This window comes from Callionymus lyra, chromosome 8 (genome assembly GCF_982586985.1).
Source record: "Callionymus lyra chromosome 8, fCalLyr1.hap1.1, whole genome shotgun sequence".
NCBI classification, from domain to species: Eukaryota; Metazoa; Chordata; class Actinopteri; order Syngnathiformes; family Callionymidae; genus Callionymus; species Callionymus lyra.
Genome location: NC_141825.1, coordinates 15791588 through 15817559, shown reverse-complemented (window position 1 = coordinate 15817559; position 25972 = coordinate 15791588). Strand labels below are relative to the sequence as shown.

The 25972-nt window shown below is 39.5% G+C and overlaps 2 protein-coding genes across 2 annotated transcripts in view; both read left to right on the top strand.

Moving 5' to 3' along the window:
• Positions 1-12563: 12563 nt before the first annotated feature.
• Positions 12564-14066, top strand: LOC148073809 (phosphatidylinositol phosphatase PTPRQ-like). The gene is made up of 6 exons (XM_087797778.1): positions 12564-12668; positions 12742-12941; positions 13063-13291; positions 13358-13486; positions 13568-13714; positions 13867-14066. Exons 2-6 carry the CDS (start codon positions 12795-12797, stop codon positions 14064-14066), a joined length of 852 nt encoding a protein of 283 aa, XP_087653904.1. The 5' UTR covers positions 12564-12668; positions 12742-12794.
• Positions 14067-15299: 1233 nt separating this feature from the next.
• Positions 15300-25972, top strand: part of ptprq (protein tyrosine phosphatase receptor type Q) — a 32394-nt gene continuing 21721 nt past the window's right edge. The window contains exons 1-11 of the mRNA XM_087797775.1: positions 15300-15792; positions 15851-16012; positions 16080-16259; positions 16350-16457; positions 17305-17586; positions 17659-17940; positions 18201-18321; positions 18391-18506; positions 21460-21750; positions 22492-22767; positions 22880-22983. Coding sequence (XP_087653901.1) covers positions 15300-15792; positions 15851-16012; positions 16080-16259; positions 16350-16457; positions 17305-17586; positions 17659-17940; positions 18201-18321; positions 18391-18506; positions 21460-21750; positions 22492-22767; positions 22880-22983 — 2415 coding nt within the window. The remainder of the gene's footprint in view (positions 15793-15850; positions 16013-16079; positions 16260-16349; positions 16458-17304; positions 17587-17658; positions 17941-18200; positions 18322-18390; positions 18507-21459; positions 21751-22491; positions 22768-22879; positions 22984-25972) is intronic.

Sequence of the window (25972 nt, the reverse complement as noted above, 5' to 3'; positions counted from 1 at the left end):
GACTTAAATCACTAACCTTCTGATTTGTTCTCCATCTGTCTCCAGTCCGCGGGTCCTTGTCTTCCTTGTATTGATCAAGCTCAGTCACCGCTGCCTGTCTTTCATAGAGCGCTAACAAGCAGCAGAAGCTGTCATCGCTCAGCCTGTACAACCGGATCTCAAACACACTACTTTAATAAGAAGTCATCTGAAGAACAACCACAGATTAAAGTGAGCGAGCTTCAGACGTGGTAAAAAATTGTTTTGAAAAATCGTTCAGTGTGACCTTGGAGCAGAAAGTGAGCAACACAGACAGGTAAGAACACACACTACACACAACGCTAAGCATGTGTGAGTGAGCGGCACATCATCTTCCTCCAGGTCTCTGCCACACTGGCTGAAGCGGCTCCTCTTTGAGAAGGACTAGTTTGGCCAGGAGAGATGCCCCAAAACCTCCTGCAACAGGCAGCTAGCCGGAGGTCATCTCGCTGATGTGACATCTCTGGAAGATGAAATTCTGACTCATCTACCGGGGCAGAACAACATTCCACGGATGGTTTAGACAAACAAGATGACATCACCAGCTCTGCTCTTCCGAGGTACGAGACAGAAGCTGGATTTCTTTCTGATCTCATTTTCCTACATCGTTGCCCTTCATTCGTCACCACTGATGCAAATATCACAAGGTAACAGTTGCAGGCTTATTTCCAGAATGCATTGTCTCTTTCACCTCGCAAACTTCACGCTCGACTGGTGCCACCATGACTCTGGGAAGAGTAACAACTTGGATCACAGGTGTGAAGCGTTATGTAAACACAGAATGTCACTGATGGTAGTGTCTTGAGAACACGACTAGATGGAGTTTTGCTGCTCACTCCACCGAACATGCAAGAAGATGGTTAAAAAAGAAATCTCATACGCAACTCCTATAGATCGACATCAGTAGACAGCACGGATTATAAGTTACAAAAGTTCACTTCAGCTACTAACATGGACTTGTATTGGAGACAAAAACTTTACTGTATATTAAATCAACGCTACTTTAACAAATAAATTAGTATTGATTTCATAATATATATGTAATAATAGCGATTCCCCATCTATCTTTTGAGTATTTTGGGTTATTTAGTTTCCAAATCTATTTTTCAAACAAGGTCATTTCAAAGGTTAAAAAAAATGGGATTTAATTTTTTTTCCATTTTCTTCAGACCCTTACTTAACTTATGTACCTGGCCTACCCTGGTATTTCAAATTGAATTCATAATTAAAGATAACAATTTAATTTAAAGTCAGCTAATATTTATTATTACCTTTAATTTATATGTTGGTCTCCAAAAAATGCCAAACATGTAAATTTGATTTTTTGAGTTGAATTTTGAACTACAGTAGAAATTCCTTTGGAAATAATAGTAACTTTGACATTTTTCAAGTCAAGGTTTTCTGATGAACTAAGGGGTTGATAAAGGATGAGTGGATTGAGTAAACATGAGAAAAATAATATTTGTTGACACTTAAGCTCCTCCCCACCTAAATCTGTCAACAGCTGTTTTATCAGTATTTTTGTCCAGAGATATTATATATTTTTAAGCACTGAGCCGTCTGAGGGGCCTTGAGGTGTTCAGCATGAGTCAATACCTGAGTGTTTGTTGGACTCCTAACCCTCAATTGGATGAACACAGCGTCTCCGTCCCGTGAACTCATACGGGGGTCAATAATCGAGACGTGTTTCATCCAGGACTGTCGTTTTAAAATGTGTTGCGGCACTGAGATGAGATCACAGAATAACAGTCCATAGTTGTTTTCACCGGGAAATGTGACACATACATGTGCAATTCTGAATAAGAAAAAACATAACAGATTTTCTCGCCTCCTGACAAGGACAACGGCCAGTGGAAATTGCACTCTCTCAGGGGACTCAACCTCTGAAGAGCTGCCCGTCCGGTCTGGATTGTGTGTCGTGATTGATGGCGTGAAGCTGTGTGGATGTCAGGAGGCATGACATCTCATCTGTCTCGACTTCTGTGGAAGTTACTCTTTCGCTAATGTTGCCAATCTCACTCCAGGATCCATCTGCCAGCTCTTTGTGCTCAAGCCACCAGGTGACTGGGCCACTTTACCTCACCGAGCGAGTTGGCTCTTCGTGCAGTTATCGACGACTCCGTTAAAAACGCTGGTGTCGGCAGAAATGTTTGCTTAAGCGTAACACTGTAATTAACAAAGATGTGACGAGACTTGAATGAACACACTTCTGTGTCGTCTTCTCTGCCACTTGTTTTATTTGTGGGTAAAAAAAACTCTTATTTATCACGGCTTCATTAGCTGCTGTCAGTTGGAGATAAACATCTGGATATCATCTGTAAAGACGTTTAATCGTGTGCAGAGAAACGATATGTAAATGAGTTGATAATGACCAGATTAATGTGTCAGATTGATAGCTAAATCCTGTTTCAATCCCAAAAGACCTTACTCATTTAACTCTCACTGAAACTGCTATGCTAAGATATATTTAACTGTAAGGAAAATGCATTCACATACTACCTATCATCGTCAACAGACTCGTTGTAGAAAGATTGCATTATGAATGTCAATTACCATCTGGGAAATGCAGATAGGTAGGAACTGTTTGTGGCTAAATGGGGAAAAACAAAGTATGTCTCGCGCAATTGTGGTTATTTTCACTTAGAAAAGAGAATAATTATGCTAAATAATAATAATGGAAATGTAGACTGACGGCTCATTCTGTTTGAACTCTAATTCCCTATATACTTGGACTCAATGTGTGTGTGTGTTAGTAGTTGTTTGTCATTTTTTTTTGTTGCTTTTTGTAACTGTGAGGGACCCATTGTGATTTGTATGATATTTTATTTCAGTTTTAGGTCTGACTCTTTCTTGCAGAGTGGCACATCCATACAGCAACACTTTATGACAGTCACATAGCTATGAGGTATTCTATTATGGATGCAATTGCTCACTTGAGGTAAATATTCAAACGACCCAGGTTTATTTTTGTGACAAATATGGGGCTTCAGAAGAATAGCACATCAAGGTAGATTATTATTAGATTCGTCATTTTTTTTTATGCATGAGTATTTTCCACTGTTTGAGTGCATCTTTAAATGATCATACAAAGATTGTTAGTCAGCTGTTTTGAAAAGGATCATTTATTTTCTGCCCTGCAGGTGAAGAAGGTGTTCAGTCACAGCAGTGTTTTTCTAGTCCAAGGAAAAAGCTGCAATATTATATGAAGAACAAAGAAGGTAAACAGATAGTTTCTCAGTCAACATCAACATCAGGTACACACACCCACACACAAACTGCCGCAACCCCCCCCCCCCCCCCCCTTAATCACTATGCTCTTTGTGTTTCTATATAATGTGTGGTGCATTTGTATTCAGGGGTCTCGTTGGTAGGTTCATCCTGTCGATAAAAAAAAAAATGGAGCTCACAATCAAGACTCAATCACAGTGGATGCAGAGTTCAGGTCAGTTCAGTTTAGGCTTGTTGATAATGATGTGTTTGGTGTCACAGATTACACACTTTTAAAGATCTCATTCCTGCTTTGAAATACAAAACTGAAGTGATCAGCACAATAAATAGTTCACATTCTGATATTCTTTTCAGTCTCAGGAGGTAAATCATATTGAGTTTGAGATAGTAACCGGGGTTATGTTATCAGTACAAATAATTTTTTATTAAATAGGGCAATAAAAAATATTAAAGTGCAACTAATGTGTTGATTTAAGTGTCTCTTAAATTGATCTTGGACCTCTATTGTACTCATAAGTATGTGTCTGTTTGTAAAAAACTCTCTTTTTTAATTGAAATATTTACATTAGAAAATGTGCTTAAACCCCGCCCACTGAAACCATGTTTTCTGGAGATAAAATCTTGTCTACATAACCACTCCCACTCTGCTGTGATTGGTCAAGCATCAAGGTGTGTCACTGCCGGTCATCAATCACCTTCGAGAGGCTCGTTGTACAAACAAAGCATAGCAGGATTACAGCTGGCTGGAGGAGAATTAAGACCACAATTACTTCATAATGGACCTTGTAACCTCTCATTTGCTGAGATTTCACTTTACTTTATAAAGTAATAACTATAAAACATGGTCATGATGAGGAACTTACTGCATCTTGGAGAGGAAGACTTCAAGGTTTGAAACATGTGAGTGAGTCAGGAGAGTGATGTTTTCACATTAGTTGTCCTTTAATAGAAACATCTACATTTTGGAAACATTAAAATTTAGTTCAAATGGGTTGTATTTTTTATTTCGCATTTAAAATATAGCATTGAATCAGAGCATGAAAAAGCTTTTTCTGTTCAAAGTTGGCACTCGCTGAAGGCCAGTCAGAATTCATGTCTTTGTCTGTTTGTTTGTTTGAGGTTCCATGAGAGTTACAAGGCTCCCGCCCATAAACAACTTTAGAAATAAATCTAATTGTACTCTGTCAAAACCTTCCCACCAGAAAAAAAATCATGTTTATTCTATGATAAAGGGCAATGGAAATACATCTTATATTGTAAAAGCGCTGCAGTACAAGCTCCCACAACAAGTTAATCTTACAATATTCCCTAGCCCCAGAATATTTACAGTACAGTACAGTACCGTACAGTACAGTAATGGGCTGCTTGGAAATGATTATGAAATGTATACGTATACTAATTTACAATTTGTGTTTTATTTTTTTACATCCAGGTAACTTTTCTTTTTCAGTTCTATGCACACGTACGACACGCATGCATTGGTGACATATTCTCTTACAGATGAATCTGAATTGTATGAATTCATTTGGAGCCTAACATTTGTTTAAATCGTTTTTTTTTAACTCAGCATCCTTGTCTTGCCTCTGCAGCATAAATGCTTTAAAAACTATTTATTTTACAATAAAGTGAGGCTATTTAATGAAAAATCCCCCACAAATTTAGTTTAATTATCTGTTAAAACGTTTTTGCTGTTTTTGGGAATCAATTATTTCAATTAGAGTAAAGTGTCCTAGTAATGTTTAGTCATTAACTTCAACCCCCGATTTCCTGACTAAGTCCAGGGGGTGTTGTTACCTGACCAGGTAGAGACAATTGGGGCTGTCACCAGGACAAGTGGATGGGTACAAGGTGTGACGAACCCAGCAACATAATACGACTGAGATCATAGAGATGGCTATTATTTTATGTTGAACCTTCCAGGAATCTCACTTGCATGAGGTTTTGGATTCACCTGTAGGTAACCTAGCAACCACTGTCTGTTAACTGCAGATTCTGTTTCCAACCCTTTAAAAATGTATGATCTCTTTAAAGCCCAGGCATGGGGAGATGACCATGCAGAATACATGCCAGCACAGCTCACACTAAAATAACAATGATTCTCCGCAGTGTAATGTGCTCGTACAGACCAAGTGTATTTTCATCCTTCAGCCTAATTGGCGCCTTCTCTCCGTGGACAAAGAATCTGAAGTGTTTGTTTCTGGCACAATCCAGGATCCAACTACTGTGAGACACAAGTGATGCTGACCTAAGAGTGTTCAGCACACGTGAGGGACTTCTTATTACAAAAGCTCCGAGTCTAAATTAAACAGGAAGAAAATCCTGATGATCAAATTAAATATTTACACTGCGCTAACTCCTGCTAGCTGCTTCAAAATCCCGAACCGTTTTTTTTTCAGGCCCTGCAGGCATGTGTCCGTGCTTCTGTTGCTCATTGTAAACTCTTCTTCTGTCTTTGCGGGCTGGAACTTTGCCTCTGGTGAATTTGACTTCTAGAGAGTCACTCTGGCGAACACTTCAGTCACAAAACACACTCGCCATGCCGAAGGAGGAGAGGGTTGCCGTGGTTACGGGGCTGCTGGATGGCTGCGGCTACAACACCAGTGCAGGGGGGGCGAGAGGGGTTGCAGCCGGAAGCCCTGCCTCTCTGAGTGTGACCACAGGTAGACCACTTCAACTCATTATAATCCCCCCTCCACCTGAGGTCAAACTAAATTACTTATTTGACTCTATCTCTGCATTTTTCTTTCAATTAAAAGTCACTGCCAGTGGAGACTTTTGCACGTGTTCCCCTGAGCGTCCGGATCATTTCCAAGTGACTTTGCTACCTGAGCAGGGAAAAGTCAACGTGAACCCTGCATGTGATGGATGTGTCCAGGTAGTGTTCTTGCCTACACACTTGTGTCCCAAGAAAGTTTGCTTTTGGTTTTGAGTATAGAAATCGAATATTAGTAATATAAAAGCACAATTAAGTGAAAAGGTTTTAATTATTTACATGAGAACTGCTCAGTTACTGGTACAATTTAAACTTTTTTTTGGTTTTATATAGTCTTTTATTCATTTTCTGGGGGTAACCTTTAACTTTTTGACATCTGTATAAACTTTTTACACATTGTTCATTTAGTTTATGTTTTCCAAACCAGGATCTGATGCAGGAGGGAGGCAAAGCAGTGAGGCAGTGTCCAGTGTTTTCCTCTTCAGGTAGAAATGAAATTTTAATGACATTTTATAAAGCACCTTTTTCCTTATTTTCAACTGCAACTACACTTTGTCTCTGTGTTTTCAAACCTAAACCGCTTATTAGTTATTGTAAATGTATTTTAATGAAAGACTTAATTGGAATGGGTATTGCAACCGACATTTGTTTTAAATAAATTTAAACTTTATATATGGTAATAAATTATTTTGGTAACTTAAGACAATAAATCACATTATACACAAAGACACTGGCTCTACACCAAGTCTTTCTCCGATGACAGAGAGACCAGACACCTCTCAATTAGTGGCTGAATCACACGCTTCAGTAACATGTCAGGCCAACTTGCCAAACTCCACATTTGGAGCGTTTTTTGGATCCTCCATTTAGTTTAGGCATCATGATGTCATTGAGTGTCATTGATACGCAATCAGACTTTTATTTTACTTTGTCTGTTATCTTTAAACTTATTTTACTATAGGTTTTAAATACAAAAAACAAAGTATTTCCATTCAAAAGACAAGGATCAGGTGAAAAGTTGGGTTTTTACAAAACTATGATTCTATACGTTTCTATCTATGCACAGAAGCTCCTCCCCTTTTATAGCGGGTCGTGTGACTGCCAGGTGTCAGATACCCTAAAATGTAACCCAACCCCGGACACGCACACACATACAAAAGTTAAGAAGTGTCATTATTTATTAAGTTAGCCCTCATGAGCTCAGCCCTGAATCATTCATTGGTCTCCCCGGCGAGGCAGAGAAGTGCGTTAGCTGGATGCTAATGAAAAAGGACTTGCTAAAATTTTGGAATACCTTAAAGTCAAGATCTACTTTTGGATGTTAAAAAAAATGCTCTCCTGTGAATAACAAACCTCTTTTTTTTCCTCCTCCTGATCTCTTTATCGGACTGCCATTTTGAAACGACCGGTCTTAAGGGTTCCTAACATGGCCTTCATCTTTCCCTTCCTGTTGCTTCAAGTCTTCATCGGACCGCTGCACTCCCAGGTAAAAATGGAACCATTTTGACCTCCATATTAGCCATTGACCGTGGATTAGCCTGGTCATATTTAAACAACTTCCTGCTTCAATATCTCTGTTGGCAAAGTGTCGTAAGAGACAGAAAAGCATTTAAGAGTCGTGTGCCGTCTCCGCACGTTTGACGGGCTGCGACCCCACCAGCTTGTTTTCTAGGTACAAATTTTAATTACTCTTCTAATCTGCCTCGTGTATAAACAACCACCCACCTTCACATCTCCACAGATGGTTGAGCGTCTCTTCAAACAGAGCTGTGATAATAATTGAGATGTGGCATATGCCTGCATGGCAGACGGCGCCTTGCCTTGAGGGCCATCACAGACATTTACACATTTATTTAACGGTCTGCGAGGAGGTGGAACACTAAAAACGCAACACGATGATGATAATTACTATCTTTTTGCATCTGCCAGCAGAGTTTTCCTCGTGATTGACAGCAGGAAGGTGTTATTAGAAAAAAGGAAGGTAATGATGAGGTGAGGCGTTATGATTTAAATAAGAGAGAAGAGAAAAGACAAAAAATGTGCCAGTGTTTGTTTGAAGCACATCCATTGTTGTTCATATAATGGCTGATAAGGGAACAAGTGTTTTGGAATTGAACGCTAAGTGGTGTGGGAGGCGACTAAAGTGAACCCCCAGTACTTTTAATCCTCTATTACTGCGCTACACAACTATCTACCTCGCTAAGGTATTTATTTGGTGCAATAGATTCTTTTAGCTTTAAAGTGAAGCTAAAGTGAAGTTTTGCTTCAGTCCTTATGAGTAGGGACGCTACTTTTAATTAAGGTACAATTTTTGCTGTTTGGCCCGACATATGTCTATCTAAAAGATTTGCAATTGAGGTTGTTAATGATTGAATCACAGCTTATTTTTAGACTGGCTGGTTCTTAGTTCTACCCGGAAAGATTGAGTAATGGGGCATTGAGTTGGGGGCTGAATCGAACAGTTTTCCTCATTTTAAAAAAGTTATTACTTCTAAATTAGTTTTACAGAGAACTAGTGGTTTTGCCACTTCCACTTTTTCTCTTTCTCCCTTTTAACGCCTCAAGCCTCACGCTCACTTCCGGCCTCTCATACAATATGTTTACATGACTCAGGAGATTATTTTATAATGTGTTTTTAAAACTGGCCCTCCAGATACAGAACAAGAACACTCAAGGATTTTCTGTCAGTGATGGAGCTGCTTCTTCGAAATCTGCTTCCGATGCTCTTAAGGCATTTCCTGTCTCTGGCTTTGAACCGTCTGTCAGAAATGGCATGGAAAAAAAGAACAATTAGAGTGACGGCAAGTTTAAAAAAAGGTCTTTGAACTTTAAAGGAGTGTGAAGATGGAGTTCGTGGTAACAGATAGCGGGCAGCAGCAAAGACTGTTGGAAGCTATTAGAAGGATTAATATTGGACATGTTCATGTCAAACTATCTTGAGGAGGAGGAACAATACGGGAATAAAAAGATATATAAAAAAGGGTATAAAAAATTGAAGGACACCATTGGATAGAGTAGCAGTTGAGGAATGAAACTGCATGATCTGTTTTTTTTATTAGGGAGAGTGTGATTTAAAATGAACTTAGCTTGAAACACATAAATAATTATTAATTTTGTTAATTACAATTAAAGACATTTTAGGAAAAACATGTGAAGGGGATGTGTTTTGGTGCTTTAATTTGGTTTTATCCATTTTAAATGTCTAAAAGTATAACAACATTTAAGGTTTTCTGGACAGAAAATGTTGGAAAAAAATCTTTAGGTTATTGATTAAGCCCACTTTAAATTCCATGTTTTTTGGTCATTATTTAGATTTAATTCAGAATTACATTAAGTAGAAAATGTCAAAGAACCAGTGCCTTCATCTCCATATATATTTACACCCCAGCACTAGAAGATAATTTTTGCAGCCAACATTACAAGCAGTGTGTTATTCCTGTTCCTTCCTTCCAGAGGTCACCATGTTTTCTCTTCAGCACAGCTCTGGATTGGAATCCTAAACACTTGTTCTTATCGCAGAGCTAGCACAATTAAAACTGTTTTCTATTCTGTCCAGAGTTGACTTTTCTTGTGTGTGTTTACTGTGATATCTGTGTTGGTCTGTTGTCACAGGCCGATGTGGCCAATGTCAGTCCAGGGACTCGCTACACTCTGACCGTCACGGCAGCATCTTCCTCCAACATCAGCCCCGGAGTCAGTCGCACTGTCAATACTAATGAGAGCGGTGAGTGTTTATAAGAGTGTGCCCTTCATATGTGGAGTGACTGAGACTTGAACCAGGCACTCTATTATTGTTTCACAAATGGGTCAAACGTTCATATTTAGGATATAAATACTAAGATTATTGAATTCCTGAAATGATCTCTTCTCTTTGTGCCAGTTCCTCTGCCTCCTCCAGGTCTGGAGGGAGAGGCTGTCGGCTCCAATGGGATTCTGCTCTCCTGGACGATGCCTCCTAATGCCAACAATATAGACGGATATGTCATCAGGTATTTTGTCATTCAGGAAAACTGAATCCTGCGTCAACAGAAGCAGATACTGGTAGAGACCACAATTGTAACATATATGTCCTAACTCTCAGTTTGTTACATAATGCATGAAGGTTTTTAAATCTTGTCCTGCCATTGAGTGTCCTCAAATATAAATGATAGGTTAGTTATTTAATTGGTACGTTTTTATATTATTCAGTTTAACATTTATTTAACATTTATATGAAAACAATAATAAAAATAATAAGAAGAATAGAGCAGTGTCATGGGTAGTTTACTTAAGTTAAAGGGAACATACTGTATTTAACTCCCCAAATCCTTAATAAATATGTAATTGTGTAGGAACTTGCCTGCTTGTGACTTGGCTCATGTAAGGTTATGAGTTTGATTTTGTGATGTCACTTAAATAAACAGTGTCTTTGTAATTGCTAGAACATGTAGATCTACTACAAATATAAATTACTTACTTACTTACTATCTAATGGGGCGGGAAGTATCACTGGGATCACTGTAATCAATCTCTATTAAAAAGAAAACACATTTGAAATGAACATTTTAGGTGTGGGACTTTCATCATTCTCTGAACACTGTCATCAGTGAGCAGAGAAGCAGATGGAGCACGAATACTCCTCCCCAGATGCAACACTAATAGACTCAAGGACTCATTCATTCCTTGTGCTATTAGACTGTATACTTCTGAATTTGGGGGCAGGAGTGCAGTGAAAGGATGATGTTATTGTATTATATGTTAATCTCTGTATCCTTTTTCTTTCAGTTATTTCCTCTTGATGTATGTTCTTGATTTTGACACAGTTATTTTGTTTGCACTTTTATTTTGTAGCTGTGAACTGGAACCTAATTTCCCACAGAAGCTCTCCAGAGGGATTAATAAAGTCTATCTAATCTAATCTAATTTTGCATAAAGCCCACTTGAAAATAACTGTTAAATTTAGATTTTACTTAAATTGAAACATACATAATGCAAGTGACACGAGTTAAATTAACACTTTTGATACTATAAAACTTATTTTTGAGAGTAAATGAAATGAACAAGATTTTGTAGAATTGCCTCGTTGGAAGTAGTTGTATCTGTAAAAATATATATATTTTTACCGCTTTTACATTTTGACACTTAAAACCTATGTGGTTAATACTCCATTATGTCATGTATTTTTTTTATAAATATTACTCTGACGGAACTTGAGTGTATTGAAATGTCACCTTTGTTATCCAGGTACAAAGAGGTTTGTCCATACCCCGATCCCATCTTCACGCAGGTCACCAGACATCTGGAAGTCCCTGAGACACTTCTGACCGACTTCACCTCTGGTTCAACCTATCACATTCAGGTAGCTCACACACCCATTAATCGCCATCCCCTGACGCTAAATGTTCGTCCCAGTTCAGCTGTGCGTGAATTTCATGCGCCAACTATCATGGAAAATCTGACTCCAGATCTGGCTAAATATCAATAGTTCATTCTAATGGCATTATTATGCAGGTAAACAGATCTATAGATCAGCCAAAGCCTTTTCCACTACCCATTGTCACTCAGGATGAAAGCAGCCGTGCTTATTAGTTTTCAGAATTCATTAACCCAGACTGACCTTTAGACAAATGGGATGACACACAAAGTGATTATGCAGACATTGAACATACTGTATTTGAACGCTTCTTCTCATGTTACGACACTGAACCGTCTTTGTAACTGTAGTATTGTCCATCACAGACACAAACACTAGGAACAAATAAAGCACTCGATATCCATCAACACATTATTATAGGTTTTCATTGACTAAAGAAACTGTATCACAAGTTTTAATGTTTAGTGATTATATTTTAGTTATTTGTTTGTGGACAAAGAAATAATAAAGGTACTGATTTTTTAAATTTTGAAAGAATCTGGTTGGAAAAGGCCTCTTCTTCGAAGTGCTTCTGGGTCAAGGTGAACGACCTCCCTGGCTTCCTGAAATATGTATGCAGTTGTGGAGGTCGTTCACCTTGACCTTGAGATAACGCAAGGGTTAAGAGTTTGGGGGTGTTTTGTATTTTTGAAAGTTTTGTTATTGACTTGTATGGCCTCTCATCACTGCTGCTCACACTACATTCAGAACAAGCCAAAAAACCTTGACAAAAAAAAAAGAAAATACGACTAAATTAGTTATTACACAATTTCCGTTTTCCCTGTGAGCCAAGTGCATTTTTAAATCATATGATCATAGAGCTATTAAATGCACTCCCTGGTAAAGGTAGATGGATGGATAAAACTTCATTGATCTCTTGGGAAATTTCGTTTGGGAAAAAGCTATGAACTGTCTCTGTGCTCTCCCAGCCTGTAATTTACATTTATAGTCTTATAATTGTTTTACTTTAGCCATTCCTCAATAAGGATTTAGCTTTTAAAGATGATTAAAGACCTTCAATGATAATTAGATTAGATTACATATGTATATGTAACTGATAATTATTGTTTGATCACCTTCTTCTAGTAATTGAAACTTATGTTTTGTTTCAAGGTATCTATTGTAGGTCTCCTCTGGCTCTCCTTTAATCATATTCTGTTACAATTCATCTTTATAAGAATGTGTGATTCAAAAGTGAGAGCAGGACATGAATCAGTTTCAAGACATCTATCTCTCTTTGTCTTCAGGTGGCAGCTATTTCTCCAGCAGGAATCGGAGCCTTCAGTAAAGCGTTATACATCAAGACGCTTGAATCCTGTACGTATCCATGCCTGATGAAGTAAAGCTGCAATAAAACCTTTGAACGTAAAGTATCTGTTTCTGACATTAGCTCCAGGCCTGGTGACTAATCTGACGGCGGAATCGCAGAATCACACGTTTGTCATGCTTACTTGGTACCTGCCTCACCGCATCAACGGCCTCATCACAAAGTTTGCTGTCAAGGCTAAACACGCTCGAACAGGTCAGGCAATTCGCACTCTGGAGGTCAACGCGGAGGACATCATGACCGGAGCTCTTCCTCACTGCAACGTACGGCTTTTTTTCGTCCAGTAATGCATAAGTGACGTGTAATTCTCGAACGTTCCTGCACTTTTTCTGAAGTTGATATGGTCTCAGTGCTTTTTTTTTTCCTGTCTTCTCCATTTTCCAGGATGCGGCTGATATTCTATCTCGTGCAACTCTCAGTCCCTTGGAGATAACCGCGTCCTCTCCACCAATCACGCTGTCGGCCGTTCCTCCAGCCGCCTCCTGGAGTGTGCCCATATCAGTCGGAGTGGATCAGCTTCGACCGTACACCTCCTATCTCTTTGAGGTCTCCGCTTTCACCTCTGATGGAGAGGGACAGATCGCCTCCACCATGAGCCGCACGCCTGAATCAGGTGTGGGGATGAACGCGTCTGTTGGAAGTTGAACAGCAAATAATGAGTCTTGTTTGTGTGTGGCAGCGCCTGAGGATTCTCCGCAAAACCTTGCGATATTAAATGTGACCTCTCGCCTGATTGCGGTGTCTTGGAGCTCCCCCAAGATCATCACAGGGAAATACAGCTACATGCTGTATCTCTATGGACCAACAGGTTCTGGATTTTTGTTATATATTCATCCTTTTTATGACCAGAGCGGCTAAACACAAACATTTCTCTGCTTCAATTTTCAAGGGTATTTGTATGAAAACAGCAGCATAGACATGCGATTTACTTTCACCGGTTTAACTCCGTACACCACATACACGGTCGCAGTCCGAGCCAAAGCTGCCGGAGAAGTGGGACCAGCAGCACAGGAAGTCATAATAACATCTGCTGAAGGTAAGTGCACAGGTTTGTCATGAAATTGACACCGTTTTATTGCTAGAGCTTTAATCCTGGGAGACGCAAAAACAAACACTTTATACAGAAAAACAGTTCTGAGTGTTTTATTGTGTTTTTTATTCTGTATGTCGCTGTTTGATTTTTTTAAGCTCCAAGTGCAGTTCAAGACCTGATGGCAGAAGCTGAGGATTCAGTTTCAATCCGTGTGAGCTGGAGAAGTCCCGCACAGCCTAATGGACCAATCATCCTGTACAGATTGCAAGTGCTTCTGGATGACACTCTGCTGCAGGACATCACGCTTACAGGAGAATTGGTACGACTCTCCTCTGTGAATGCTAAAAGCCTTTGACAAATATAAAGTCACTCAGACAAAGATGAAAACACTCAGGTAGGAAAATGTGCACTAAAATGAAGCAGACCAAACAGCGAGGACAACTTGAAGCAGAAGTTTTGGTATTTTTCTGGTGACGCATGCAGTGGAGAGAAAAGACTTGAATGGATTCAAACACAACAGGCGGAGAGTTTCTATGAAAGAATTGACAAATCCATTGATGTGATTTTCATTTAAAGGACTTTAATTGATCTTGTGTTCTTTCCACTAGTTTGAAAATCAGACAAAGTCAGAAGAAAAACGCCTTTCATTTTCCAATGGGTTTTGTGTATGGGAATAATTGCCAGTCATGATGCCTCGTGAAACAGTTGATGAGGTATCATGATACAGTGTCTTCATTTTGGAAGGCCACTAGATGTCACTCTCTGCTTTATAATCTTTGGCTCTGATCTTCTAATTCAATGAAACCATTTTAAAAAGTTGTATCGTGATACATCATCATCTGTTTTTAATGAAGCCTCATTAATGCGTCACTAACTACCAGTTAAGTTGGCGCATAGGTAAATATGTTCAATCAGTTTTTTTATAGTGTGGCTGTAGCTGGAAGAATTTAAGAAAGTATGTTTATTAGTAAATAATACATAGTTTACCGGACACCTAATGTTAAGGCAACTTAAATCGAATTTTAAAGATAAACATGAAATAGTCTTTCTATTCATGCAAATGGAACAAATAAAAAATCCAAATTTCAGACAAACTTTTAAATACCCATTCAACTTTTTAAATAGTCCCTCGATTCCAACTTTTTTACTTCCTCTACTCAAGAATATATGAATGAAGCCTACATTTTGGAATTAATTCTCGCAGTGACTGATGTATTTTTTGATCCAGTTCTTGCTTGTACTCATTTCTGAACCCAGAATGAGGACATTTGGTGAATTTTACAATCTTATCATGGCGTTAAATTTAACTCATTACCATTTTGCTGATTGTGCCGGAATGATGATTAAAGAAAGACCTTTGCTGAATTCCAAATGTCAGTTATCGTGGGTGGGGGATGCTCCGACGACAGCGCAGTGAATAGGGCAGCGAGAGCTGGAGGGGGCTCCGAAATGTGTTACAGTGCCAAACTACGAGTCAACACCAGAATGTCAACAACTGACAGGAACGGCACACAAAGTGCAGATTTGAAAAGTGACTGCTTGTATGTAGAAATTAGTTGTTGAAGGACATCTTTGAATGAATGTATATATGGTCTTCACACAGAACAATGGAACTGGGTCCGATACGAATGAGACCACCGATCTTCCTAACGGCTCAGGGCGTCGAAAGAGAGATGCTCAGCTCAGCCCGATCACGTCCCCACCGACTTTCACCGCCACCGTTCCTGACCGGACCAGCGTTCCAGCCTTCAGCTTCGTCTCCCTGAGATCCAGGATTGCTGACCCGCGTGGCAACACCGACGCTCAACCCAACCTCGATTCTCCTTTGACGGCAGTCACTGAAAGTGGCAAAGATATTCAATCGCCCGCCACTGAGGTTCTGGGAACATCAGCGCTCCTGCTCACCTCTGAACCCCCCACCGGCCTCCCGCCCTGGCTCACCACTGGGTCACAAACTGAAGACATGACGTCCGTCCATTCCCGCACGGCGCTAACGCCAAGCCAGCATCGAATATCTACAAGGGAGGCTTACGATCCAGGAGAGTCTTGGACACGAACCGCAGCAGTTTCAGGAGCAGCAGGTGGGAAGAAGAAAACATTTCCATGAATGTATATGATGTGCTTCTGTGTATTTTCCAGGTGTGGAAGTGAAAGAAGTGGTGGTAGAAACGTTTTCAGAAGAGTTGTCCTATTTGGTGTCAATGCTGAGCCCTTTCACGGAGTACAAATTTCGGGTCACGGCTTCCACACCTGTGGGTGAAGGTCCTGCCGCAGATATAAGTGAGAAGACCAGAGAACAAGGTGCGTCAAAAAAAAATCATATTTTTAAGACAAAAGAATGAATTGATTTTTTATTTTTTCCATAAAGTTCCCAGTTCAGTTCTGGATGTGTCTTACCAAAACATCAGCTCCACATCCATACTTGTGAGCTGGTCGCCGCCGCTGAACCCCAACGGACGCATAACACATTACACTGTGTACAGCCTCAACATGGAAAGTGAGGAGACATCACAGTGGGAAACAGACTCCACCAGCATTGTGATCACAGGTGAAAGCGCCAGAATCCAATTATTTTCCAGACGTTCATCTACATCAACTGTGACACTTTTATTGTAAAACGAATTCCTGTTTGTGATAGATCTGGACAAGTTCACTGGCTATAAGCTACGTGTGGCGGCGTCTACAGCTGTAGGAGAAAGCTCCATTTTGGAAGAAGATGATGTCTTGGCTTTTACAATGGAAGATGGTATGTCATGTTCGATGAAAGTAGACGGTAGTTCAATTGAGTTCTTTAAATATTAAATGTATTTTGTTTCTATTGTTACGACACCACGGACTGGAACCAGGAAGCTTATGTAGCCGGGTGTTATTAGGCTGTCAAGTGTGACACGGATGGAACAACAATTTAGCACATGACACAAAGCATATACAAAAAGTAAATATAAAACCACCATAAAGAAATAAAGAAAGAAAAAAACAAGATTTGAGAATTTGTATTTTAAAATGTGACCTCAGTCATCCAAAACATTTAAAAGTTCTACATACTAGGTAAGTAGTAAGAAAATGTCAATACACTTGAATATTGGAGTATTCATAGTATTCACCAGTAGTTCGTTATTTACAATGTCGTATCAGTCTTCAATAGCACTGTATCCGTTCAGAAAGTTGTTTTTTTTTGTTGGCTTTCAGATCAAATTATTTTCATCATATTTATTTTATGGTTTATATTTATAAATAAATAAAATAATGAGATTGTTTAATGTTAACATTCAAATACTCACTGTGTTTGTTTGGCAGCGGTCATTATGTATCCCACAGCTAAAGGAACAATAAAATACAGCCGACTCCAGCAGCTTTTAAATCTGATCTTTTTTTTTTACTAATTTTGGTTTTAAAACAAAACAAAATCAAGAGTCATGTGGTCTGTAAATTCTGCAATGCCAGAGTCAGGTTGTTCCTACAGTATCGTGATATGTATTGTATAGCTAGAATCTTGGGGAGGATGCTTAAAGGGGTGGGTCAATGGAAAAACTGTTCCTTTTCTACGGTACCTTTATTAAACCAGGTTCCACTCCTCTTGTGTTCCCTCTCAGAGCCAGACTCTCCTCCCGGTAACCTCACAGTGGTAGAAACCACTCCTCTCACCGCCACCCTGACTTGGTCGGCACCAGAAAAAGCTAACGGGGAGATCCAGTACTACATGGTCCAGTATGAGAATGAGTCATACTCGGGCGTGCTGAAGACCACCACCAACAGGGCCACGCTGCTCAGCCTGAAGCCATTCACCTATTACAACGTGTCCGTGATGGCCTTCACTCGATACGGCCATGGAAACCAGACGTCAGACTCTTTGTTCCTGCTCTCCGGGGAGGACGGTGTGTTGACAAATAACCCGTGAAAAAAACGCTTTAAGTTCTTTAAAACATGTGTTTGATCATCCTCCGCAGTACCTGGTAGCCCACCGTACGACGTCACCTACGAGTCGGTTAGTCCCAGTGAAGTCAATATGACCTGGCAGCCGCCTCTGGTCCCGAATGGAGTGATTACACACTACAGCCTGGTGCTTTGGAATTCCACTCACTACCTCAACCTGACTTCGGTGACCAACTCCATCCACATCACGCACCTGAGGAAGTACGCCAGCTACAGAGTCATGGTGCAATCACACACCGGCGTCGGGCCGGGGAACTACAGCACGGAGCCGCTCAACATCACCACGCTGGAAGACGGTGAGAGAGACTGAAGGGAATCTAGTTTGTTTTCACTTTCAGGCGGCGATTGGATCCGTGTGACTGACAAGATGGAACATGTTCTTTTCTGTCCTCTCATCTTTTTTTCCATCACACAGATGGAATAATTTCTTCCACGATCAAAAAAACAAAAGGCTAATCAAGTATCTGTTGCAGCTTCTCCCTTTTTGTGCATAACTCTCTCCATCCTGTTGACTGTTTTCGTCACATGACCGGAAAGTTTTTCTCCCACACTTCAGCTCCTGACACCCCCCCACAGTTCCTTTATACTAGGATGCTGTTAGATAATGAGGAGGAGTTGTCATGGCAACCAGTAACAGAAGCCAATTCAGAAACACCCTCTGATGTGTCCAGAGTTTGGTGAGTTTTAACATTTGTAATCAGACAAAATTACAACCAAAGCCGGATGAAACTTGTCTCACTTTTTAGGAACGAAACAACAGAACTCGGGAAGAACGTGACAGAGACGACTGTAGAGATTAACGTGGATCCTGAGAACCGCTACAACGCCTCAGTCTCCAACTGGACTGACCTTGGAGACGGAGGTGTCACATTTTATTCAACTAGGAACTCTCCGGATCACTTATTTCTTATTGTCTGTGTTTTATTTTTTTCTAGAGCTGTTCCATCCACCCCAAAATGTGACCGCCTCAAATATAACCGCTTCGTCCGTCACATTATATTGGAACCCACCATCAGAACCCAATGGAGTCATTGTTTACTACACAATTTATTATTCCCAAAATGAGACTGTGTCACAACAGGTCAGTAGCTTTACGGCATATTTCAACGTTAGCATTAGTAAACGTTAATGTTTATGTGCTTTTAGAAAGCGTATGACTTAATATTATAAAGATTTTCATGAGGTTGATGGTGAGGTTTTTGATATTAGAAGAACTATGATGACATATGAATTTTTTTTAAATTAAATAATAATGAAAATTGTAAGAGAGAAAACTATGAAAAGAAATAGTTTAAGGTCACACTTTGACATTTTGATAACGGGGGACCAGACAGGGGTGATCAATGTTCCTCTTAAGGCCCCTTTAGACTTAGCATCATCACTGCCACAATTTGTGATGTAATGCAATGAAAACATGAAAATATATATTTATCCCCTGTTGCTGCTAACTCAATAAATAACATTTATCAAATACAAATGAAGAATCCACAGGCATTATTGCAGGGTCATTTAATCTAATCTTGTTTACAAAAGCATCCATTATTAATGATTTAGGAATTGACATTTGAAGAATGATTTATTTTTCATACACACAAACAAATGGTAACGTCTCTATTTTTCTTAAAATTAAGATTTGCACGGAGTGTGCAAAGCATTGCCCTAAACTGTTTAATCAAGATAACAAGTGTTTGAGATATTCATGATGGCTATAAGCTCAAAGGGAACTTTTGCATAATTCAACAGATTCTTCTGCACCACAGAGAGTGAGAAATCTTCAAATGTTTTCTGAATCCATATGGAAGTTAAGAACACCAACAAATCTGTTTCTTCTTCTATTATCAACATTTCCTTGACATTTTATTCAAATATATACTTTTGAGCTATTTTAATCCCATCCAGACAGATATACACACAAACACAAAACCTCATAGGTTTCATTGCATAATGATTGGAAGTTAATTTTATATTTTTTTTAACAGAGAATTCCTGTCTCCTCTCTGGATGAGGACTTGTTCTACACTCTCACCGGCCTCGTTGGTGGGACCAACTACACAATCTGGATGACCTCCAGCACTATACAGGGAGACGGGGGTGTCCAGAGCAGTTCACTTACGGTGATACTGCCTGAAGATGGTGCGTCGAACACATGCAGAATGAGGAAAGATTGAGCTCATTGTATACATTTGTGTTGAATAGTAGAAATGAAGCTCCTTAATCTCAATATTACAATTCCCATGGCCTCAAGCATAATTTAATAAGATCTGTTATCCAGAGCCTACAGAGAAAAAACACTCTGTTCTTTCAACATATAGTCAGAGGTTTAGATAAATCTTCCTAATACGTAAGCTCAGTTGCATTAAATGTTAAATATTTGAATACGTCACAAAGCAACGATGAGAACGGCAGCCTCTCCAGTAAACTGCATTTTAATATTATTGTATGCCTTGCTCAGGTGTTTATATATTAAAAAGAAAATATTCCCATATTTATTAAAACGTTAATACTAATGTTTACTATAGTCAGCATTTATTTAGTCTTTAGTATTCATAATTGAAAACATATATTTTTTGATCTTTCCTCATAATGTCAGCTCATTATTTTTGCAGTAATGGTATATATTGAATCATGTTAACTCCAATTTCAAGTTAGAAATTGTACCTTAAAGATCTGTCACTTCTAACTAACAACCAACCTGCATCGATTGCAGACTTTCTGTCTGCTCATGACAGTACATCACTTTAAGTCCGTCAGACAGACTCTTGCTTTTGGAACCTGGAAAAGAAACAGTTTACCTTTTCTTTAAATAAACAGGATGAAAGTTGTGAGGATAAGACAGAAAGTAAGAGTCGATGGACTTGTTTACACTTTGATGACAAACACAAATAGCAAATATTGTCTTGTTTTAAATATGCTTTTCTCAGTAAATCTGTCACCGTGGATACCAACACGTCCAGAAAGGTTTTTTTTAAGGGAACAGCTTGGATTTTTTTCCAATGCCCAATACATTGGTTATAGATAGGTAGAACTTTATTGATCCCTTTGGGAAAATTCCCTTGGAAAATGAGGGTTCCAGTCACTACACAGTATCTGACAGAAGAACAAAGTGAAAACAAAGTGAAAAGTGTACTCAGAACAATTAGATCATAAATAATAAATGAATAAAAAAAGGGCCTCTTTTTTATTGTCATTCTTCCAGTAATACATGTTGTGTACTGAATCCGATAAAAACATTTTCTAGGATTTGATAAAAGATTTAATAAACAAGCAGCATTATGAATGCTATTAAAGAAATGTTTCATGACTCCAATACAAAAAGATGGTTTCCATTCTCTGGGCGAGCCTGTATTAGCTGTGATCAGAATGATATGTTTGTTCTGTTATCAAATACTGACTCTGTATCTCTACCTACTCTCAGACAAGCACCGGACGTCCAGGCCACGTTCTCTCAGTCCTGCACAGCCAAGCCCAGGCGTGGGGTCGCTCCTGCTGGGCTCAGACTCACATGCACCTGACCTCACATGCACCCTCTGGATCTGCTGTTACTTTAACAGCTCTTTACAACTCATTTTCTTCTGATTCTGCTGCACTTGTGATTATTGATGTGCTTATCTGATCATCTATTGTGTTACTCTGCCATGTATATTGTGATTAAATATGTGTGTTGATGACATCATGATGGCAAATGATAGATTGTTGGCAGCGCTTAATGATGATGTTGACTGCTGAGCTGTTCACTCAACTGTCAGCTTTTGTTGATGGATGCTCTGTTTTACCACATTTTCCAGCGTTTTCACTCGTCGTCTTTTATTTTCCAGTACCAAGCGACTCCGTCCACAACCTGACAGCTCAGATCTTCAGCTCCACCGCCGTCATCATCAGCTGGGACCCTCCCTTGGAACCTAATGGTCGACCCTACTACCTTCTCACCCTTCAAGAGGCTGGCACCCCCCCAGGTTTACCCAATCCAGGAACGCCCGCTGCTAATAAAACCATCAAACAAACCACCAATGACAGGATCTCCCTGTTCACCAAACTAAGAAAGTACTTCCCCTATGTGTTGACTGTTACCCCGGCAACTCAAGCAGGAGCGGCGTACAACCATACGAGTACATTGTACCTGAGAACTGATGATGATGGTGAGTCATCAATACGCTTTTTGTGCTCTTAGGAGTAGGTTGGTTGTCGTTATGTTTGTGCAGGAGATGAAGAACATTCACACATAGTAAGAATATGAGGCTTTAGTGACATATTTGATTGAAGTAATTGGTTATTTTTCTTCTTTTTAGATTTATAGTTATTGTTCTTCTTCATGTTATAGTTCTTGGTGTCCTTGTTCTTCTTGTTCTTTTTCCTCTTCTTCTTCCACCTCCTCTTCTTGTTCTTCTAGTTCTTCTTCTTGGTCTTCTTTTTCTATTTAGTTTTCCTCTTATTCTTTTTCTTTATTGTCCTCCTATTCCTCCTCACCCTCCTCATCCTCCTCCTCGTCCTTCTCTTCCTCACCCTCCTCGTCCTCCTCCTCGTCCTTCTCTTCCTCACCCTCCTCGTCCTCCTCCTCGTCCGTCTCTTCCTCACCCTCCTCGTCCTCCTCCTCGTCCTTCTCTTCCTCATCCTCCTCCTCGTCCTTCTCTTCCTCATCCTCGTCCTCATCCTCCTCCTCTAAATGTTTCATGACTTTCTATTCACCACGTCCAAAATAGATGGCAGCTTGAAAACAAATTGTGTTTAAGGTTTTTACAATTTAAGTTTTTGGAACATTTTGTAGCTTAAAATAATTAGATACAACCATTTAAAAAGCATAAAGAATTGTTAAAACCCTAGAGTGCTAATCTCTACATCTTCTTTCCCAGTGCCGAGTTCACCCCCCCTGCTGGTGTCAACCAGAAACCTCTCATCATCCTCTATTGAAGTCATCTGGCAACCTCCAATTGAGGCAAATGGAGAAATAACAGAATACACCCTCACTCTATTTGGTCCCGGTGGTTCAAATTCGACACAAACCCCGAATAGCTCGTTCGTTCTCAGCGACCTCCAAGCATACACTGCCTACAATCTAACTGTAACTGCTGCGACTCGTAAAGGTTCAGGACCTTCTCTGCTGCTGCTGCTGCACACTGACGAAGGAGGTATGTTAGAAGAACAAACATTCAAACAGAACTTGGTTCATGAAGATATTTCCATATATTTCAGGCCCCATGTCTCCTCCACGTAACCTGACTATATATAACCACACGGCAGTTTCGGTATATCTAAGCTGGGAACCTCCTATGGAGCCGAACGGAGTGGTGATGCATTACGGCTTCAGGATTCAAGACCTTATCACGCACGCCGTCACACACCGGGTACTGTCAATTTCACACATCAAAAACCACTCTGCAACATCCCACCCTCTTAACCATACGAACGGCACGGTATAGCCACACACACACTCGGTTGTTGCAGTAATTTCACACCTCAGTCGGCAGTGACACACGCACACACGTGCATATATGTGCTGATACAATAAAACATTATCCACTCGGGCAATCAAATTGGATGATTCAATCTGTGTGTTTTTGTGCCTGTGTGTAAAAATGTAGAACTCCTCTGGTCCATCAACCACAGAGCATCTGACAGGGTTCCGGCCTCACAGCTCTTACGAGATCAGCGTTAGCAGTTACACCAGAGTGGGCCACGGAAATCAGTTCAGCAGCCCTGTGACCTTCACCACTAATGAGTCAGGTAAGACACGATAGCGACATATTCGTTCAAGATCTGGGGCCATATTGCTTAATATTCTCATTGCAAAGAGTTGCCCCTAGGGGTAGATCCTAGTAGAGAAGACTTCAGTAAATAAGGAAGAAGAAGCAGGAGAGATACTTTCCAAACTCTGGATGACAGAGAATTAATAGAAAGTTACAAATGGGATCTTGCAGGAATCATGTTTTGGGTTGAACTAACTTACATCTCAAATTGCTTATCGGTCATTTAACAGATATTTTACTTAATGTGTAATTTTATAGTCAAATACACAGTTATAATTTAACTAGCTTATATGGTCAGTTCATGGATTTTATGTGTCCATCCTTTTTCCCATTTTGATCAAAAGTACATTTTCTATTTAAGCTTTCATGATCGAGCAATCAAAGCTTTTGATATTATGACTCAATTTTAGCAACAGAGTCAACCACACTTCCTCTATTTTTCCCTGAGAATGTTCTGGAATCACTCCTAAACTAAGACTCCTTGCCAGGAATGTTTTGCTTTTGCTATTCTCGAGTAGGATTCAGAGGCCACTGTGGTGTCGATGTATGGCGGTAAATAGAATAGAGGCTCTGAACAACAATTTGTGATAGATTTTCATCATTACTTAGGTCTTCAGTGGTCGATTCAGATGACTGGAAATTTTTAGTGCTTTTAAGTACATAATATTCTTATTATGATCCCCAATCTTATTTCTAGACTCATTTTAAAACGACTTGATTCAATATGGATCAAATTGAATTGAATTGAATTTTATTTAAAGTGTGTGTGTGAAGTAAGACTACAGTGGAGAAAGGAAAAACAGACCCTAGCAACTCAATAATGAGTTTAGAAGAAAAGAGTGAGGGAGGATAAAGTGAGAGAATAGAGGAGAGTATAGAAGAGTCCATGAAGGTGCTGGAGAGAACTCTGGATCCGACGACATGGTGAAGGTCCTGGATCAGCAGCAGCTCTGGAGGTGGGGGAGAAATAAAAAGTGTGGGTTTTAACTGCACAGGTGATGAATGTAATGCAGAAAAGGAAGGATATACAGAGCTCGGTTTCGAAAACTCCTCCAGAAATCCAAGTTTATAGCAGCTTAAGAAAAACAAAAGGGCTGAGTCAGTCCTAATTAAAGCCTATATCGAAAAGTAAGGTTTTATGATTGTCTTTAAACATGGAGAGGGTGTCTTCCCTCCGGACTGAAGCTAGTAATTGGTTCCAAAGCAGAGGGGCTTGAAAACTGAATGCCCTGGCTCCAAATCTACATTTAGAGATTTGTGGTATAACTAAAAGATCAGAGTTTAGGATCGTAAGGTCCTAAAGGGTTGATAAGTTTGGATTAGATCTTTAATGTATGTTGGTGCTAGGCCATGTAAAGCTTTATAGGTTAAGAGAAGGATTTTAAATTGTATTCTAAATTCAACTGGAAGCCAATGTAAATGATTGTCTGAGATGTTGTGGACCAACTAGTAGAACCTCAGTTTTGTCCGAGTTCAGTAAAAGGAAGTTTTTGGTCATCCAGGGCTTGATATCTGTGATACAGGACTGTAGTTTTGTTAGCTGATTTCTTTCATCTGGCTTCATTGACAAGTAGAGTTGGGTGTCATCAGCATAACAGTGAAAGTTTGTAGTGTCTTCTGATCAAGTCCCCTAGTGGGAGCATATAGATTGTGAATAGGATTGGACCAAGAACAGAACCTTGTGGGACACCTTAGTGTGTGTCGGTTAGAGGTGGTTGACAATTACATAGTGCTTTCTATCCGACAGGTAGGATTTAAAGGTTTAGAGCAGCTCCACGAATGCCTTTATGGTTTTCTTATCTCTGTAGAATAATTAGTCAAATGCAGCACTGAGATCTAGAAGAACAAGAACTGTCAAAATCAACTATCCTGTGGAGTAATAACCAAAGTTTTTTGTGTGTCCTCCAATTTACCTTAGCTAACTCATCCATTGTAGCCAAACCTTCTGCATATAGAAAAATCTAACCTTCCTCCTTTCACTTTCACTAACCAAGCTACAATTCCCAGTGAAAATATGTCATAATATTTAATAAAAAGACAAAATAAGCTCAAGACTAAGACTCTGGTGAGATAAAGGAGCTTTGTTTTTAAAAGAATTAATCTGGTCTTGAAGGTAAATACACTTGAGATGGTGACAGGATGACAAATTAGGGTTTTAATGGCAGAGCAGCGCCGCCTCTTGTAAGGCAGGAATGCTCCCCTAAAGACATCTGGTCTCAAAATGCCTGTTTCTGATCTAATTTCAAGTTGGTGTTCCAGTTTAATCCAGAACAGAATCGCATTCAAAGGTTTTGTAAATAAACTTGCAATAAACGGGATGAAAAAAAAAGAAGTCAAAAGAAAACATCAAAATACTAGACAAAAAGTATTCAATTTAAGTTTTTAAATGTAATTCCAGATAACTGTTATCTTTATGAATACCGATAATTCATATTTGAATATATTAACGGCTGGGGTGTAACCTCAATCACACAATGGGCCAAAAATCATTTAGCTGTATAAATTGTGGCCCGAAAAAAAGAACATTTACCGAACTGTCTGTAATAGTGAGTGTGGGTCTGATTGTGATATTATTTTTGAATTCTTG

Excerpts from the sequence above, each read along its gene's own strand:
- LOC148073809 (XM_087797778.1), top strand. The coding sequence starts at position 12,795 with ATGCTTACTTGGTACCTGCCTCACCGCATCAACGGCCTCATCACAAAG. Across the intron at positions 12,942-13,062 it reads GAGCTCTTCCTCACTGCAAC|GATGCGGCTGATATTCTATC; the intron begins GTACGGCTTTTT and ends TCCATTTTCCAG. Across the intron at positions 13,715-13,866 it reads CATAATAACATCTGCTGAAG|CTCCAAGTGCAGTTCAAGAC; the intron begins GTAAGTGCACAG and ends GATTTTTTTAAG.